Below are 20,185 nucleotides of genomic sequence, written 5' to 3'. Positions count from 1 at the left end.
TGTACAGTACCAAACAGAGCTATTCAAATAAACAATTTATTTGTTTTTTCAACTTAGTCAGAAAAAAAATTGTAAATATTTTGGCATTCATCATTTTGGTATTTGTACTGCAGATTATGGAAACACATTTTGAGATTATTTCAAGTATTTAACTAGTTTTTTTATTATTTTTATTAACCCTCAAAATAATATGGTGAAGTGAAAAACTTGCGTACTAATCCTGTCTTTGTTGTGGGAAATTATAAAACTAATATCAAATTCTTTTCCCCTCTGCCAAGGACCCTCAAAACAGTGAACAAAATATCGATACAGTATTAAAATAAATCTCTTGCTAAGATCATGACAGTTTTTTTCCCCAAAATAACAAATAAATTAATATCTTGATAAACCAAGTGTAGAACCACGTTCAAAACCAATATTTGACGCCAGCCCTGAAATGAATCAAACCCAGGACCTCTAGAATGTTTGGAAAATCACCACTATTCTACATTGTGGATTTATCTCCACTCGATTTACTCGTTCAGATTGTTTACCTGCGAGTAGTCATCGAGTCAAAAACGCTCGCTAAGGAATCTAGTTCTTTTCTACTATTGGAACTGTGTTCTTTATCCACCCCTTATCACATTCAATAAGCTATAAAAATTGCCAATTATGTAGTAAATTTTAATCTCATAAATTTAGAAACACTAATTTTGAGTTTTGAAACTCCTCTGACAATAATTAAAATAATTGTGATTAAGTATGCAATCTCGTTTAAGTTTTTCAACTGTTTAAGCTGCTAAGTTTTTTGAACAAAATTGTAAATCTATTTTATTGTATTTTTATATTGCTCTTCTTTTATTTATTTTTTCTTCAAATGGTCAGTATCTTTCATTGACAAATAAAAATTAAAAAGCTTTTACAGTGCATATATTATGTAAAATAAAATAAAAATGTACAATTCTATCTATATTTATTTAATTCTTTCATCCATTAATAAATTATTTTCACTTAATCCATAGGTGATGAATTTGACCTCTAAAAATACGTAATTTATATATAAAACTTCGAAAACATTTTTTCGCCATTTTTAACGCTATTTGAATAGAACGATTAAATTTTAGATGGAATCACATCACACGTTAAATACCTTTCATAACGCAATAATTTGTATCACAAGCAAGCACCTGCGAACTCTCAAACTATAAACTTTGTCTGCGGGTGAATATAAACAATTTTCCTAATTCGAAACACCCCTCAGTATCATCCCCTCTGAGATTCCGTGTTAAATAACACATTATCCAGGCTATATTGTTGCTGCGAAACTTCTTAACACGTCACCAGATAAATGGGAACCCTGTGTTGTAACTACAGCCTCTTGATCAGTGATTCTCGATGCGTGAGGCTTTAACAACTTAATGTTAGACATATTGAATCGGCTTGTGATCCCGTGGCTAGTGTCTCGGACTTACGACTCCATTGTTCATGGTTTGAGTCCTACTCTACCTCAACTTGATTCCCATTTTCTAATAGTGAGTTATTTTTACCTCATTGAAAATTACCGCCAAAGTTAAATATTATTTGCGTTAATCAAAAGAATGTAAATATTTATTTCTGTTTAAAAAAATATAAATAAAAAAAAAGTTATTCATTATAATACGTGTGTGTTACAATAACAAACAAAAATAAATGTGTCTTCTCTGAATGTCAAAGACACTACATTATTGTATAAATTTCTTGAGAAATTTCGTTCAGAAAAATGATTGAGTAAGAACACAAAAAAATTTTTGTCGAAGTTCAATAATTTAGTAATTAATTATTAATCAAAGTAATAAAACTATGCTTGAAATTATTGTCGCTCCATCGGATAGGTGGCGATCTCTGGATATCGCTTCCCTCCACTCCACTCATCACAACAAGCTTTTTGAGGCTGTCTAGTTAGCTCCTGGTGAAGTGTCCCAAAAATTTTAGGGTTCACCTTTAACATACAGCTTGCCTACTACATACCGCATACCGTATTTGAAGACATAAATCTCCTTGGCGGTGCGCACAAACACGTAAAAGTTGCTCGTTGCCGAACGAAAAAAGCTGCTTAAAGGAATTTTCTTTAATCTGGTAGCCTTAGTATTTTTGTGTTGAAAGAAGGTATACCAGAAAAACATAATGTGCCCTTAATTGGATTGAAAAAAGAGGGAAGTGAATTCTTCACTTACTAAGATTTAATTGATTAGACATGATCAGTTCGCCGAAATGATAACAAAACTTTTTAAAAGCATAAAATTGTTTTTGGAAGCCACTAGATATATACACCCGATAGGACCTATAACAGGGCCACGGATAGTAATGAGAAGCTACATTTAATAATCAAAGAAAGAAGAAAAGGAACAAGACCACAGAATGTGTTCAGAATATTGATAAGGATATCGGCAGCAGCACGGAAGGGGAATCAACAATATTGAAAACAAATCATAAGTCGTTAAATTTACCATGACCTGATAAAACATTGCGTAGCCCAGAGATCGGGGATAACCCATGAAGATTTTACATTTATTTACATTTACATTTTTTTTTTGCAACACAACAGGCCAGGAGGCCTAATTACAGTCGTGAATTACATCACAGAGCACCCAGGCTTGAGAAAAATCACATTTTAATTTTTGTGTTCTCACCGGGAATCGAACCCAGAACCTACCGTGCGTGAATCAAGCGTCTTGACCACTACACCACGGAGGCCGCTATAATTTCTGATAAATATTGTTGATAAATTACCTGGTCCATGAAGAAGTATAGAAATTGAAAAAATAACATTTTCAGGCGTTGCCTAGTATGTAGGTGAAATAATTCAATTAGATGAATCTCACCTGAATAAATAAAGGTTTCAGCTCTTTAACTTCACAAACATCAACAGATGAAAGAATTGAAGGAATATAGATGTTCAAATATAGGCAGAATGGTGAATGTTACACAGTGTGTAAAGTGGCCACTTAAACCAGCCATTGACAGGTCATAAGCCTTGTAGTTGCCTAGACTTCTGTATTACCTTTTCTTAAATGTTCTTCATCTCTGTTGTAATATGTTAATATATAAGGTGTTTGGGGACTCCCATTTCATCCAGTACTTTCCACAATTTACTCCACTTGATACAATCAAAAGCTTCACTAGTGGTGAAAATCTATAAAGCAAAGTATAACAGGTGTATTGAACTCCCTAATTTTCTCAATTTTCTGCCCGATGTTTAGAATCTTTTTTCTTGTCCTTAGAGTTACCAAAATATTATGTATCCTGAAAAAAGGCGTTTTTGAAAAAACTTTCATAATACATTAAAAAATACGTGTGCGAAATTGAGAAACGCTGGTATTTAAAGCTTCTGAATATTTGAGGAAATTATGCGGTGGATTACAAATATTAATACAATATTGTCTGTATAGGTGTGAAGTATGTACAGGTTGGAAATTATGGCGCCATTTGCATAACGTTACGAATGGGGATAGGTAACTTCTTCATTCTTATGAATATAATATTACTGTAGAAGGAGAAAATGCAAGACATTGTGACTTAAAACGAGAATTTCCATTAATTCGTATTTATTTTATATGTTACACACTTAAAATAAACATATTTAATCTTAAACACACTGTGTGAAAAAACTCCCTCGAGTCACTGTGTGGTAATCTGAGGTGACCTTAGATTAACCCTGGGTATCGGCCTAGTGGTGTAATGGTCAGCGCGTTTGCCTACCATACAAGAGGTCTCGGGTTCGACTCTCGACATGGACGATATGAAATATTTATTTGAAAGGGTGTTTTCACACCAGAATAATTCGTAATCCCTCGACTGGTACATGCAGCGTAAGACTGATCATCTTACCTTCATGAAATAAAAATAATCAAGATACGCTGCGATTGGTGTACCAATGCAGTGCCCTATGCACCATTAGGTGCAGAAAAGGAATGATGATGATGACTCTGAGGTTAGGAAATGATCCCCTGATACCTGTCTCTTTCCATCTTATTAAAATTATATGAATGTCATGCTAAGTTATCTAATCAGATTTCATTTCTTTCTCTCAAAATAATGTTTTTTTTAATATTTTGACATATTCCGAGATAAGGGCAAAATGTTTTATTTAAAATTATCCAATAAACCTTAATTTGTGGTGTACTTTTTTTCTTATGTTTTAAGATTTACTTGAAGATTACACATAAAATCGTGTTATATTCATATAAGTGTGATGTTGATGATTGAAGTAGAAAAAAAATGCCGTTTTTATCACAGGAACGAGCAGGTTAAAAAAAAAATATTTGTTTCAATAGATAAAAATTTACAATAACAACAAAATATTTTTCGAATATTTGCTATTCATTATTTTTCCTTTTCCAACCAGAGTTGTTTAAAAGAAAAACACTAATTTAAAAGTAATTATTTGCAGAGTCAGATATAAACGTTCACCAGGCGACAGGCACCGTGGCGCAGTTAGTTAAACGGCCAACTGTTAAACTGGCGTTGAGAGTTAGTTTCCCGCCTGTTCCAAGAAAAAATCCAATAATGATTTTTCCTCAATTGGTATAGTTGTAATGTATTATTAATAAATTATTTTCATATCCTTTCTCCCCTACCTGCTGGCCCTCTGAAATAGAGGCTTAGCCGGTTATTCCTGAAAAAAAAAATTGTAGGTGTGATTGTGGGTATTTTTAAAATAAATTAAGGTAATTAAAAAGCATCGATTCATATGAAATCATTTATTTTATTTTATTTGGCATTTTTACAGCTATTACATAAAAAATAAGTGAAAATATGTTTACAATACTAGAGCCAATTAAAAAAATCCACTGTTTATCTAAAAATATATAATATTTTAGAAAACAGTTAACGAAATTGTATGTGTGCGACGTTTGTATTTATGTGTTTATACTTATATGAATGGGTGTGTATGTGCGTGTGTGCGGTTGCGTAAGTAAAAAAATGTATTTTAAAACCTGTATCTTTATTAAGGAGGATATCATTTTCAAAGAACTAAGTATACAATTTGCGATTAGTCAAAAAAAAATTTTCTTATAAACATAAAATCATATAATTTTTTGCTGAAAAATGAAAGTTTTCATTCAAATTTGCACTGTTTTTTTATAACAGTGTTTTTTTAAAATTCCTTTTTGTTGTAAAGTTCTATAGTTTTTTGGATACATTTGTGAAAAAAAAATCTTTGTTTATTCTACGTTGAAAAGTACCGGAGAAATCTGTCTGACCACGGAACGCTTTGCACAAAAAATACTCCAGGGTTTTGGGATCTGACGTCACCGTTTTATATTAAAAAAAAACATTTTGAAAAGTTTGTTTTCTTCATACTATGTTTAATAAAGTTTTCCAATTTATCGGGAAATCAGATCGATACTGGAACTCCGAGTCTCATAATAATGAGAAACTGATGGCTGTGTATTTCTTTTGGTGTGAGTGACCACCATAGTCTTTAGTAAATATTGCTGTCTGATATCAAGCACTGCAAATTCCTTGATACTCTGATACCTGTAAGGTTTTTTCAGAATGTTTCTTATCAATGACGTTTGTGCTTTTACTGCCGGGTCTGACTCTGTCTTCGTACTTCTACCCCAAGCAATTGTAGAGTTCGCCAGTGCAAATTAGAAGGATTGCAAGTCTTTGGGTCTTAGTTTATTCCTTACAAGTATATTCAGACAGTTTTATTGAATGATCTTAGCCACGGAAAACAAACTGATGTGAATTAAAATACGTGTTTGTGACCAGTGGAGATCAAAAACGTTTTGATAAGTTGGCTGCGTGGGCATTGGTCTACGTTTTTCTATGGATTACCTGGCAGTTGTTTAAAATTGTGAGTTCCTGGCAAGGCAGCCCCATTGTTAGACCGACAAACATTAATTTTTGTTTTGTGGTTGGATGTACAAAATGTACAATGTACATTGGAAGGCCTATTGTTTTTATTTTATTTTATTAACATAAACGACAAATCTGCCATTTACAAACATTTATAATTCTACATATTCAGCTTCATATATATATACATATTTTTAAAACATAAATTTCCTTATACCCAAGATTTATTTAAAAAAAATAAATCTAAAAATTAAACATGATTTATATTTATAAAATCAACCTGAAAATTATAAAGCATATTCAGTAGAAAGTTTAAATAATAAAACATTCTAAAGTATTACAACAATAAAATCACAAGTACTGTTTCATACATCTGGGCAAAGTGAACAATAAACTGTGTATATTATGAAATGCATGAATAAATAAATATGATTACCATTCACCATCTTTGAACAAGTTCAAAAGGTTTGTTCTATGGGAACAATACCCTACACTAAATATGTCGGATACGGGGGAATAACTATTGCCGAATTCATGAAGTCTGTTTAATACGGCATTACAAGTTTACACTGTCCGCGAATTGTTGCTACAAAACGGTGGCATCTGTCCAGTCATTCTTTCAGGCACCTTGAAGTTGATTAGAAATAACAGCTCAGGGCAATCCCATATTGAATTTACAATTTTGAATAAATTCAATAGGTCTATAATTTTTTTTTAACGTTAAGTTTAAAAAAAAAATGTTTTTAGTAAAAAATCGTAATGTAAAAATTCATGACTGATTCTAAGTTTCAAATTTATATACCGCAAGAATTTCTATTGCTGTATATATGGCAATGTACATAAGTATTATACAAAAGTTAATAATTAAATAAATTAATTAATATCTACCCTTAACCTAAATGTTAGTGGGAATGCTTTCTTAAGAAAGGGGTGCTTTACAACAATAAGAAAACATGTCACCCTCTATATAGAGGTGGGTGGGATCTATCAGTTTGAACAACTATTTCAATTAGTCTGAAATTACTATAAAGGATGTCCCAAAGCGAGAACTGTCATATTTAAGACTTAATATTAAATTTCCGTCATCTTGTGCCCATTGTTTGGTCTTAATTGTCATTACAAAATCACTTTTGATGGCGAAATATATGTTTAATAGGGTACATACAACATAATCTGTAAACGTATATTATTCATTTTGTTATATTATTCTATTTCTGCACGTATTGCAGCAAAGAGGATTGCCTCGTATCTTAATCATTTTTGTTACATGAAGGGAAGATGATCACTTTTATTCCTTTGATGCCAGTCAAGGACTTTAAAATATTCAAGTGTAACTTTTATTGACTTTTTATTTGTTTAAAAAAATTGTGATCAAAATCTGTGTAAGATTACAAATATTTTTTACATACATAATTAATATAACGTTTCTACCTCTCTTAAAGAGTGAATTTATATAAATCGGGTTGTGGTCCCGTAGTTAGTGATGCGGACTCACGAGGTTCAAACTTCACTCTATCCCAACTTGATTTCCATTTTCTAATAGTGAGTTATTTACAACTCGTTGAAAATGTCCACCAAAATTGAAATATTTGTGTAAATTATAAGAACGCTAATATTTTTATATATTATATATTATTTACATTTCATTTCACTATCTAAAACAGTTTTTTTTTAAATAAGATGTCATATTCTAAATAAAACAATTTTCTGTTCTATGGAAATCAGAATAGGGTGGGTCTCGTGTGTTTTTTAAAATTAAGATTCAAATGTTTAAATATTTGCTATTGACTTTGAGATTTCTAGAAGGTTATTTAAGATAAATAAACAATGTCAACCATGTCGAGAATCAAATTGGAAATTAATTTGTGGAATTAAAAAATATAATATGTTTATGGTCGTGACAAGCAAGTAACTATTCGTACTTTTCCCTGACAATTTATTCGTCTTTTTTGAGATACCCCCCGATATAAAATCTTTCTTTGTGTAAAGGTTGAACACTGATGATTATGACTGTCATTACGCTGTTTGACATGCCAAGTTAACCACGTTACGGTAAGGGATTCTCATCCTTACTCCCCCTTCCCCAGGGATAGAGTGGCATCCAAGGATCGCGTAAGGCAAAAGTATCATCGATAGCGGATTGTCTTGTTTGAATAAAAGCAATTTTGTGTTTGGCGCACAGATAAAGGAGCTGATTTATTAACGCTTGCCCCCTCTTTTCCCTTGCTAGAAGGTCGTATGGGGGGTGGATTTAGGGGGTTGTGCTTAAATACAGTTAGGCTTCGATGCGCACGACACGACAGTGCGTAATTTTGAACAGAAACAGGTTTTACCAGTCTTGATAATATGTATTTTAAAAAAAAATTTAAAACTGTAGATATTTTCTCAATTTCGTAGTTTTTTATTATTATTTGAAAGTAATTAATGAAGTTTTACGAATAACATTTTTTTTTTTTATTTTTTTTTTTATTGGTTTGGTCACGTCACGTAGAACGAATGGACTACGAAAGAATGGTAAAACAAGTATATATGGTGAAAATAAACGGTAACGTGAGGCGAGGACGACCAAGGAAGATATGACATGATCAGATTAACCAAAATCTTAAATCTGGTCATGCCAAAGCAGACAGAACCGAAAGGCATGTATGACAAGATGTATGAATATGGAAGAAGCTAGGAATATATGCCAGGATAGACGTGTGTGGCAGTCCATTCTCTCTGCCTACCCCTACGGGGAAATGGATAGTAGTAGTTGTAGTAGTAAACAAATTAAATTCAAATTACGTATACATCATTAATTATAATACTATTAATATATTTTCTAAATGTTGTATGAGTCTTTTGTTTAGTTTTACGGTCCTTGTCTAGTTTCAAAAATTTTTCTGATATTCTTATTTTATGTCCATGTTTACAACAATTATTTTAAAATTTTAGTTTCCGCTACAATAACATCAATGGCTAATTAATGAATAAATTTAAAGGATTTTTGTTGAAAGAGTTCAGTTATGATAAAGTGTTTAGTTTGTTTAAAAATTCCTTTTGTTGCTGTTAAATAAGAGAGGTATTATAACAACATTTTATTTTGGTGTCTTTGTTGTCTGTTCATTTATTTATTCATTTCAAATAATATGAGTACAAAAAACTTAATTATCATAGCTTTTCGGGCTGTGCCCATGTTAAGTCATAATAATAAACAAAAAAAGAATACTAAAACAAATAATAATCACATGGGATACAATGTTAATTTAATGATTTTCCCGTTCGTGGAGAATTGGAAACAAAACAACAATGAAACTACCACAAACACAACAAAATAAAATATTTAAAACACACATAATCTTGACTGCCTTACGCCGACCGAAGAACTACAAAAAAGTTAAACACAAAGATTAAGACTGCCTGAAAAAACACTTAAGCTAATGCACAAAATAACACAAGGAGATATCAAAGCAATATGTATTTGAATGTACAAAATGCTCAATTTTATTTCTTACTTTATATATTCTATACATGTGCCATACTCGTTAAAGCCATCCAGGCGTTTATGTGAATTAAATAAATAAATATTTTCAACAACAATCAAAAAAATAAGTAACATGAAATAATTTAAAAAATAATAAAATATAAATTGAATGTACGGAGTAATAAACGTAATTCAATATACACAGAAATAGCATCATAAAAACAAGTATAAAATAACACAATATAAGTTATTGTAATAATAATTTAAATAAACCAGTCTCGAAGATGTCGCGAAAGCGATGAAACTGGTCACTAGATATTCCAAATTTGTGGGTTAAAGTATCACTCGTCTTTTATTTATATAATAAATTACAATGAACTTCCATCAAGAATTTTCCCTTACAAACTTAAATGTTTTAATTTAATTATCTTTTAAAGTGTGTGAATGAAAATTATTAATAATCTAACGGAACAAAATACAACAAAAAATCACAAAACGAAAATGTTACATATAAAACATATATTTAAATTTTAAAATATTTACAAATAATTTTATAATTAAAGTTCAACTCAAGTAAGCATGAAAGTAGTAAGCAGGTTCTTATATATTTTTTCATGTCAGATCATCAGACTCTTATTTGCATAAGATGGTGCATACGGCACTGGATTATTATGATTATTTTACAAAAGCCGACAGACAAGCCTCCATGATGAGATTTTTTTCAAGCCTGGGTGCTCTGTGATGCAATTCACCACTGTAATTAGGCCTCCTGGCCTGTTGTGGTGCAAAAAAAAAATGAATAAACAAAAAATATACTCACTTACTATCTTCGTATTTCGTTAAATTTTCCAAACTACTTTCACGTTTCTTTAAAGTATTGAACCAATTTTATTAATTTTGGACGATAAAATGGCCGAACGACATTTTTAATATGTTTTTCTTTTTGCGCTTGCATTTTTACCTCAGCGGTATAACTCAGCGCACACGAAATTGAGCACAACACACCCTTTTTTCCTAACAAACTCTAACGAGAATTGATTGCACCAATTCTTCCCGCGATTACTCCGCTCTACGAGAAAGGATCTAGATCGTGAAACTTTCAAGCGTATGCTGTACTAAGTGTCTTAGTACGAAAAAGATAAATGTACCAAGAATGATTTGTTAGAACCAATGAATTTTGCACTTAAAACGTTAACGAGCCTCTCGCTTCAAATCATAATATAAAATATTGCGATATAATACTGCCGAGATTTTTGTACTGAACTAAAACAAAGTATTTTGTTTTGTGATAAATTACGATTTGATTCTCCAGAGAGTTGTTATTTAAATACCTTTTTAAGTGCTCCAAAACGCCATCATCGAAAAAACATTTTAGTCTCGAGTAGCGCGAGTTGTTTCATTTATTATTTTGACGTTACCATAGTATTAAAACATTTCAACTTAAATGTAAAAAAAAAATACTAAATATTATGTAAGTCGAGGCATTGACAGGGCTTATAACCGGTCATTGGCTGGTTTAAGTGGCCACTTTGCACGCTGTGTATCATTCACCATTATTTTAGGTGTTGCCTAGTACGTAAAGGTTTCAGCTCTTTTTTACATCATTTAAATCAACCGATGAAAAAATAGAATAAAATAGAGATGTTATTTTATCTAAAAATATTCGGACAAACTATAAGTTTTGTCGCTTTGGTCATCAATACTTTACAGGATACGTTTTCTTCTGAATAGTTTAACAATCGATTCTGAGATAATGTAGTTATTTACATAAACTATAATGTAAAAGAAACGGCGTATATAAAAACAATATTTGAAAAAAATAACTTAATTAATAAAAACCGAATTTTTGAGGACAGCCGTTATTGGTTTCATTTGATTTTTTTTATTAATTGTCACATATATTCGTTATATTATTTTCAATATTCTAAATAAATAAAATAAAATTGAAAAAAAAAATATAAACATAATAACTAAAATTTCCATGAATGCACCCAGTAATGTATAGGGGACTGCATTGGCTCAACAAATGCAGCCTAGTTCATTTATCTGTTACAGGAAAGTAAGGTGATTAGTCTTACGCTTTAGGTATTAGTCTAGCTTTAAAAAGCCATTATGATTATATAAGAAATATTAAAAGGTCTTATAATGTTATGTATCGTCTGCTTAGTGCAGTCATCACGTGCTTTTTCATTATTTTTTTAAATTTGTCTTTAGTTAAATTTTTCAAAGTGTAAGGTAATTCATTGTAGTATTTAAATCTATTGTATTGCATTTTTGATTAACCTACGTTTGTTTTCGTTTTTTTAAAGAAATAATTTTGTCGTTGTCTGGTGTTATAATATTTGTGTATGTCAGCATTTTTGGTTTACATTAAAGCAACACTCCAGTATGAAATTATTGGATGTAGCGGAGCGTATATTAACTTTAAAAGTATTTAAAAAGTAATACAGAGTATAATTCTCAATTTGAAATTGAAAAAAATTGAAAATTTTCTTAACAAAAACGCTTTAATTATTATTCCAAGCTCTAAACTCTAACAAAATTGTGGTAAATAATTTCTTTGCGCCCGGGGATGTAAAAGACGGAATATTCTAAAGTTCATATATTTAAAAATGAAAAAAATATACTGTGAAATAATTCAATTTTTTTTCCATAATTTATAAAAATAAACATTTGATTCTGCCCGGTTATAACAAAATAAATAGAAAAATCTTAAAAAGCCGCTCAAATTACATGCGCGCGTCTCTCATCCCTGTCAATAACTGACCAAATTTGTTTCACATAACACCACCACAGAACAGCGTCTCTGTTTTTCTTGTTACGAGTTCTATCTTCGTTCTCTCCGTTAGACAGATTTATTGCAGTATTGGCGGAGATTCGCGGTCTGACCCTGAAAAACTGTGTAAATATAAATATGTGGTAATAACGCATTAGTTTTGATGTACGAGTGTAAGATATATCAACAATATTTTTTTATTTCTGTAAAAACATGTTAGCGTAAAATAAATAAAAGAAAGCTAAAATTCTACTGGGATTCTAAAACTCGATTTTACCGGATATTAACCGATTACAGCAATATTTGTGCCTTCACCTGAGGCCATATGTCTTAAAAACATCTTTTTCACAAAAGCCGATGATTTTTGCCATTTTATTTTGCATTGTCAGTAGCGAAATATGAAAATATTCCTCCAATATCGGGTAATATTTCAAAAGGTCCGCAATAAGTCACGGGAAGATGATACATCCGTTTTGGCGGGAAACAAATGTACCGGAAGGCGGGAAGGGGGATGGTCACGTGGTTTCCGCTTCCGCTAGCTGGGAATTTACATTTTTCTTCCATCCTTTGTTTCGTCATTTCTTGGGAAATATACCGATATAATGGCGGAGACGCGCTGTCTAGGGAAGGATTGATATTTTCCATACGATTTTTGTTGTTCGATGAAGAGATAGAGACTGGTATTCATGAAACGAGTATTTGATTTTTTATTTTTTAACCACGTTTTTTGAATCTGTTTGTTTAGTCAAATATATCCCTACCCACATACTATAGTTATTATGGTACTTTATATGTAATTTTTTTTGTACGAGAGTTGCATTATTTTTCGACTTGCTTGTAATATACAAGGCTTATATTACAAAAAAGGATTTTTCTGCAATTATATTTCATTAAATTTATCTTAACTGTTGGTATCAGAAAGGATATAGTAGAGCGGGATAATCAGGAACATCTCAACATTTGCTCATGTGGAGAGGAAACCACTTAAAACTCTTTAGAAGAAGCCGGCCTGTTTGCAGTAGTCAACAGGCCTTCCGTTCCACTAGAAGAGTTCCACTAGAAGAAGTTCCCTAATTTGGTTTATTTTACCAATTGCCTGTATTATATTGACCATGTATGATACTACCTCCCGTGTTAGTTCTTAATTACCTATCACCGATGGGATGTCGCATAGATCTTTACCCAAGCTTCTGCATCGCACCTCCAGCTGTTGTCTTTAAAAGCTGAAAAAGCGGCAATGCATCGACAGATGAGGGACATCTTGAGGAGTTTCTCGGAGAGCTTGAAGCGGTGCAAGTAGCTCATGAACCCACCATGACCTGTTAGAATCTGGGTAAGCTCGTAGCCAGCTTTCTGCATTCTTTTGAAATCAGAGGCATGGAATATTGCAGGGAAAAACATTTTAGTAATACTTCCGGTAGGTTCACCCAAATAACGATCGTTCCATAGTTAAAGTTACTTTTTTAGAATACCAAATAATAATGTACCCTAATTATCTGTACAAAAACATATGCTAATGATCCTTACACTTCAGGTGCCAGTTCATGTGCCAGCCCAGGATCAGTAAGATATTGCAATGTTTAACCATTTTTAAATCAATTTCATGTCGATGCTGGCAGAAATCAAACTCGAGCCTCAAGCATGGTAAGTGAACGTGTCAATTACTACACTATAAGACTGTCTTATCATGACTCGATTTTTTATTTCAAGATTTTTTTTCTGAGAGTATCTATAGAGTTAAAAATCGCGTGTTCCGAGTTCTGGTTCTATTTTACACACATAATTGTATTTTTTATCCGCCTTGACATAGACAAAACGGTAAGGCAATTAAAAATACGTACACATCAAGTGTTCATAAATAATTAAGGGAATAATAGGCTAACTTTATATATTTTTAATTTTCTCCATGCTGAAATAAAAGTCGAATTCGATAAATAAATGATCACTGAAAAATTAAAGTAAAAATACGAAGATATATTTGTAATACTATGAAATTAAAAAATAATACTTAAAAGAACCATTTTATATAAAAATATTCAAAAAGAAAATGCAATTTCGCTGTACCGGCAAACATCGATATATATTTTGTTTTTTCATTTTAATGGAAGGCTTTGGAAAACAGTATGTCTGTGTATTTTAAATATTTTATGCATGCTTTTACTTGACTTTTTTACAAGTAAAAAAATCGTCAGTTTTAAAAAAAGCTGACGATATTGTATTCAGTAATAAATGAAGCATGGTCGTTTTTAACTTTAATTATATTCTGGTGTATTTTTTCCATTATAAATATAAAAATATCATGGTTTGGTCGATAGAGTTCTTTCTGTTAATGATAAAGGGCGGGTTTGATTTCACCGGAAATCGTTCTCCCAAAATTAATTGAAACCTGATTGGACGTGCTTTGTTTAAAGAAAGAGGAAATGGAAGTGTTACGATGAATCCTGTCTTGTAGGAAACAGCTTCCTTATATTATTTAATTTTGTACTGACAAATTCGGTACACATTTCTAGTATATTTTAACGTATTTAATTTATCAAGTGGATACTGAGCGTTAATTAACAAGTTGATTTTGTCTCGCATATTGTAATGTTTCTGCACCTTTCGAAGAAATTAAAATAGCCAACACAATACGCCGGTGTTCTTTCTTATGTCAAAGCAATTATTGAACCACACGTTAACTACTGTAGTAGCATTTTATTTTTATCAAACAAAGAAAACATAGATAAACTAACTGTTTTACAAAATAAAGCCTTTAGAATCATTTCGAAAAAAAACAGATATACGAGGGTAAAGTCAATGGTAAATAAAATGAAATTATTAACATATAAACAAAGAATATTTTACAATACAATGATATTTGTTCATAAAATTATAAACTCTAATAATAAAACAGAATTTGGGAAAAAAATTGATCGGAACCAGCATGAACACGATCACAATACTAGAGAAAAGAACAAAATTAGACTTCCATTTAGGAAAAAGGCAAAGTCTTAAAATTCAATTTTATTCAAAGCAATTAAAAAGTATTACGAAATGGAAAAAAATATTTATGAAGAAAAAAACATATCAAAATTTAAAATAATGGTCAAGACATATGTGATTAACAATTTATAAATTAAATATATTTGCAATGTTATTATTAGAACACACATAACAATATGGATGATATGTGTGCCCTACTTTAAGATTTAAATAAAAAAAAATTAAAAAAAAGTTTTGCTAGGAACGCGGTTTTAGGACACAAAAAGATGTGATTGCAAAACTTGTGCAAGGCGTGCTTTATGGCCGCTTTGCCGTTTAGTCTTTGGCACACTAATTCATTATCCTTCTTTTTTCATCAATCTAATACCAACATTTATCTTTAATTTTTCAAAAGCATTAACATAATATATGTATTTAAAAATCACATCATGTATTAGACAGTAACAAGGTTTGTCGGGAGAAACATGCCGTCGATTTGAGGTAAAACTTCGCTCGTTGACAATTATCCGCAAGTTTCACAATCGCAAAATCACCAGAAAATAATGAGAAATAATAGCTGACTAAAAAACTAAGTGTCTAGTTTATTTATTTAATCCTACAATCTGAGTTATATTTATGTTTTATTTATTTTAAGCATAATTTTAAATTTTAACTTGGCTTCTTTAAGATTACCCACATCAGTATTTATTTAATTAAAATATTTATTTTAAATAATTAATACTTAGTATTTTTCTTTAATTAAAACTGAAGTTAATGGTGACATTTAAAAAAATATTTAAATACAAAGTTTTATATTTTATGGTCATGAAAAGATTGTGGCAAGGAAGGAACGACATCCAAAACTGGGTTCAATTTGACCCAACACAGCCACGCTTGTATTTTTTTGAGCCAGCGGGCTTTGACAGTTAAGTACGAGTATTTATTTAACTTTTATTTTATTCGTTATTTAAACTCTTCAACTAAAATAACATTATAAAATTTCAAGCGTTTAATTGAAACAATGGCTAGATATACGAAAGCGCAATACTCATCAACAACAACAACGGCCTCCGTGGTGTAGTGGTCAAGACGCTTAACTCACAGACGGAAGGTTCCGGGTTCGATTCCCGGTGAGAACATAAAAAATTAAAATGTGATTTTTCTCAAGCCTGGGTATTCTGTGATGTAATTCACCACTGTAATTGGGCCTCCTGGCCTGTTGTGGTGCAAAGATAAAAAGAAAAAGAAAGAAAAAAAGAAGAACAACAAAAGTATTTGCCTATTAAATATAGTTTTACTGACGTGAAAGATCTTGATCTTCGAAGTAAATGTTCATCTGCCTTACTGTTTTTTCTATTGGCCTGACCAGAAGCAGGTTGGTTTTTGAAGCTGGATATTACCGAAGATCCCTCAAGCCTGCTCCTGCTACCGAATTTTGAATGTATTAGGATTATCAAAAACCCTGTTCGAAGAATGAAACTTATCAACTTCTGGGCAAGATCACATGATTTCTCAATTTGAGCATGATTTATTGCATACTATACTTATAAAAGAACATTAAACCGCGTATCCCCAAATCCACGAGACTAATGCCATGTTTTGAGTTAAAACATATGATACTACAATAATTTAAAGAATATTTCTACTAATATCTCGCCATTTCCTTCTTCGAGTCTGCAAAAAACTTGAAACGCCACACCCTTATATTTCGACAAACATGTCAGCTCTACCAATGAATAAAATGACTCGCCTATAGTCTGTATTAAATGTCGCAGCAAGACTTATTTTTTGAATCTGTAAGTTTAGTCACACCATTCCACTTCTTCGGGAATTACACTGGCTACGTTTTCCACAGAGGGTGGAATACAAACTCTGTTGGCTTATGTTTAAGTCACTGCACAACTCTGCTCCAGAATATCTAAGGGAACTCTGCATTCCAGGTGAACTAGCTGACATACGTCTTATGCTTAGATCAGCTACATCTACGTCGAAAGAAAAAGTTATTATACCTCTACGCAAAGAGTGCACTAAATTCGGCGAACGCGCATTTGTGGTCCCCGGCAGAAGTCCGAAACTGTGAGAGTGAAGTGATATTTCGGAAGAAACTTAAAACCCACTTGTTCTCTAAATCATTTGAATAAATTCTTAGAATGTGGTGACAAAGTAGATTATTTTTCCTAAATTAAAATGTTAAAATTAAATTTATATATTCATATAATCACTACGTTAAGCACCCTTGAGATATGATATTACGAAAATGGCGATATATAAGTTATCCATAATAATAATAAAGTCTGGCTTTTTCCACATTCATGCGTTTTGTAATACATGCCCTTCGATTGTTTCTGTTTTTGACACAACACGACTTGAAATTTTGGTTTATCTGATCAAGCGACGTCTTTCTTGGCCATACTCGTCCTACGTTACCATTTTTTCTCGCAATGATTATCTGTTTTACCACACATTTGTCATTCATTTACCCCACATGACCTAACAAACTAAGTGACTCTCACTTAATCGTCTCGATGATACATGTTTCAGATCTCTGATATTCACTTTATATGAATGTGTTTTTTATTCAGTCTCAATGTTACCAACCACTTACATGATTTAGTTCAAGGCTTAAATCGCAGATGCGGAAATAATTCACAAACAATATTTTAATTAGCCAACGATTCGAGCAAATTGGATAGCGATCAAAAGCCCTATATTAAGAGAAGTTGGAGCTTTACAAAGCTTCTAAAAGGTACCGGATTCCTTCGAAAGGACAGCAAGTAACCCCCAGTGTAATAATTATTGGACCAGTTTGAGTTTTGCGATTATTCGCAGTAATTCCATAGGGGTAGGATTGGGGGAACGGTCACTTCTGCTTCCAGAACTAACCCTCGTTTGTATTTTAGATTTTAATATAGCTTACCTGAGAGCCTTAGTGCAACATAAAATGTTATTGGTTTTGACTAAAAACGTTAAGTCATTAATTAACTCTATCCACGTTTTGGCAGCTTTTTGTATTACACGGTTGTAAAATTCTTTTAAAAGCAACCTGTTTAAATGAAATCCTTAAAAAAACACAATAAATTGTTAACAGATATTTGTTTTCGGCAGAATATCAATTTAAAAACATTTCAAAATTAGCTGTTTTAAATAAAATAATTATTTTCATTATCATCGTCAATCCATTTTTTTTCAAATTTTAAAGGCCATTTTACAAAAGTCAATGTACATTTCTACAAGTCAAAAAATTTTATGTCAGCTTATTTTAGAGTGGGAATCTAACTTCTTACCTTTTATCAGTATGTCCACTACAGCGCCGTAGGTCCACGCAGTTTAGATATTTCAACAATACTTGACCAACTTTATTTGTGATTTTTATAATGTTTGGGGTTAGTAAATAAATACAAATACATACATACATCCTGCAAATAAATCACATTTTCGTAATATGAGCATATGTTAATTTGGTTTTTCTTTTCTTTTTCTTTTATTTTTCTTTTCTTTCTTTTCATGGTCATGTCATACCATATATATGTGCTATAATTTTTTTATAACTAAAAAAGGAATCAAAAAGGCTTACGCTCAGACGCTGTAGTTTTTGTGGGCATTTTTTCCAAATCATGTCAATCAATCATCAATAATTTTAAGATGTATTTTTCTAAAGTGAATTTTTGTAATTATATTTCTTGCAAATTAATAAATGTATAAAAAAACAAACAAATAAAAAAAATACAAATATACAAGAGTTAGGCGTAATATATTTCATGTAATAATAAATGTGAGAAAACGCTATTTATGTATGATTGGTTTTATATTCAAGGTAGGCGAATGCGCTCATTGGTCAAATATAACAAAACAAAACATTAACTTGAAATTTTATTGATACCAATTTTTAAATTGACATCTTTAAAGCATCTTTCTCTCATTAATTCGCGTCTCATATCTGAGGATGCTGATCACGCCCGACTGCGGGCATGGCTCGTCTGTGGAGCCTCCTTCTTTCTGTAATAGTCTTGCGCTGTCGTGTAACCATTTGTCAGTGAAGTTCTGATAATTCGGTGACCAAGCCGTTTTGTCGGTTGACGTCCACGTGACCTTGTCCCTTCGACTCTTCCCAAGAGGAAAGTTTTTCCAAACTATCAGTGTTCCTTCTGAACACATGTCCAAAGAACTGCAGGATTCTTTCCTCACACATAGATGTTAAGTCTGTCTCTTCTGTCTAGTTCCTGGATAACATTAATATATTTTTACATCTGGCTCTCCACAGAATCTGTAGCATTCACCGCAAAAACCACATTTCGAAAGCTTCTATTTTTCCTTTAAGGATTTTCTCAGTGTCCAACACTCCACACCGTATGTGAATACTGAGAAAACCGAGGGTTTTGTCCTGTCTCTATTTGGTGATAATGGTTATACAGCAATTCTTCCAAATCTTCTCCAGCCGACAAACGTTTTGCCGTATTTTGCCTTCACACCCACAACCATCGCTGATGAGAGAATATAGATAATTCATTCATGGTTTACCTCTTCGTTCTAATTCTCAAGGCACTCTCTTAATACCCATCCACAATTCCTCTTTCTTCTCTAACTCATATAGTGTCTATGCGGCTCGACTGTGGAATCATCTTCCATCCACCATCAAAGATGTCAATACATTATCTCTGTTTAAATCACGTCTGAAGAAACATCTCCTTTCTCTTCTTTAATCTCTCCTCCTTTCCTTTTTCCTCTTTCCTCTTTGTTTCCTTTTTTTCCATTGAGTAATAGTTTTGATTTTAGGTAATTTATAAACAAATACGTTTATTTCTATTGTTATATATCTTTAGCTTTTTAATATTTTTTTCTATTGAATATGTTCTGTAACTTGAATTATAAAACAAAAACTTTTATTCAATTGGTTGGTTGGAAGAAATTGCCATTTAGCAATAAGCCCGCCAATGTACAAATAACATTATGTACAAAAAATAAAATAAATAAATAATTGAAATTGTTGACTATTTTTAAGTTATGCAACAAAGATATTGGTTCTACTTTATTGGCTCGATCAATGACCATAAGCTTAGTTTTGCTCATATTCATTGAGTCCCAGGTCTAAACACGCATTCGATCAATTACTTCTTTCATTTCAATTTCTGGCGATGAAATAATTGTAGTATATAAAACTACGC

General features: G+C 31.6%; 1 protein-coding gene across 1 annotated transcript in view; it reads right to left on the bottom strand.

Annotated features, from left to right (window-relative positions):
- Positions 1-12,641, bottom strand: part of LOC148283560 (uncharacterized) — a 30,870-nt gene extending 18,229 nt beyond the window's left edge. Inside the window, exon 1 of the mRNA XM_088243660.1 lies at positions 12,556-12,641. Within this exon, the coding sequence (XP_088099786.1) occupies positions 12,556-12,641 (86 nt within the window). The remainder of the gene's footprint in view (positions 1-12,555) is intronic.
- Positions 12,642-20,185: the final 7,544 nt, after the last annotated feature.

The sequence above is a fragment of the Micrasema longulum genome, unplaced genomic scaffold, assembly GCF_059751315.1.
Source record: "Micrasema longulum isolate JH-2025_06_02 unplaced genomic scaffold, ASM5975131v1 h1tg000223l, whole genome shotgun sequence".
In the NCBI taxonomy this organism is placed as follows: Eukaryota; Metazoa; Arthropoda; class Insecta; order Trichoptera; family Brachycentridae; genus Micrasema; species Micrasema longulum.
Note: the sequence above shows the minus strand (reverse complement) of the source record. Positions and strands in the feature narration are given on the sequence as shown.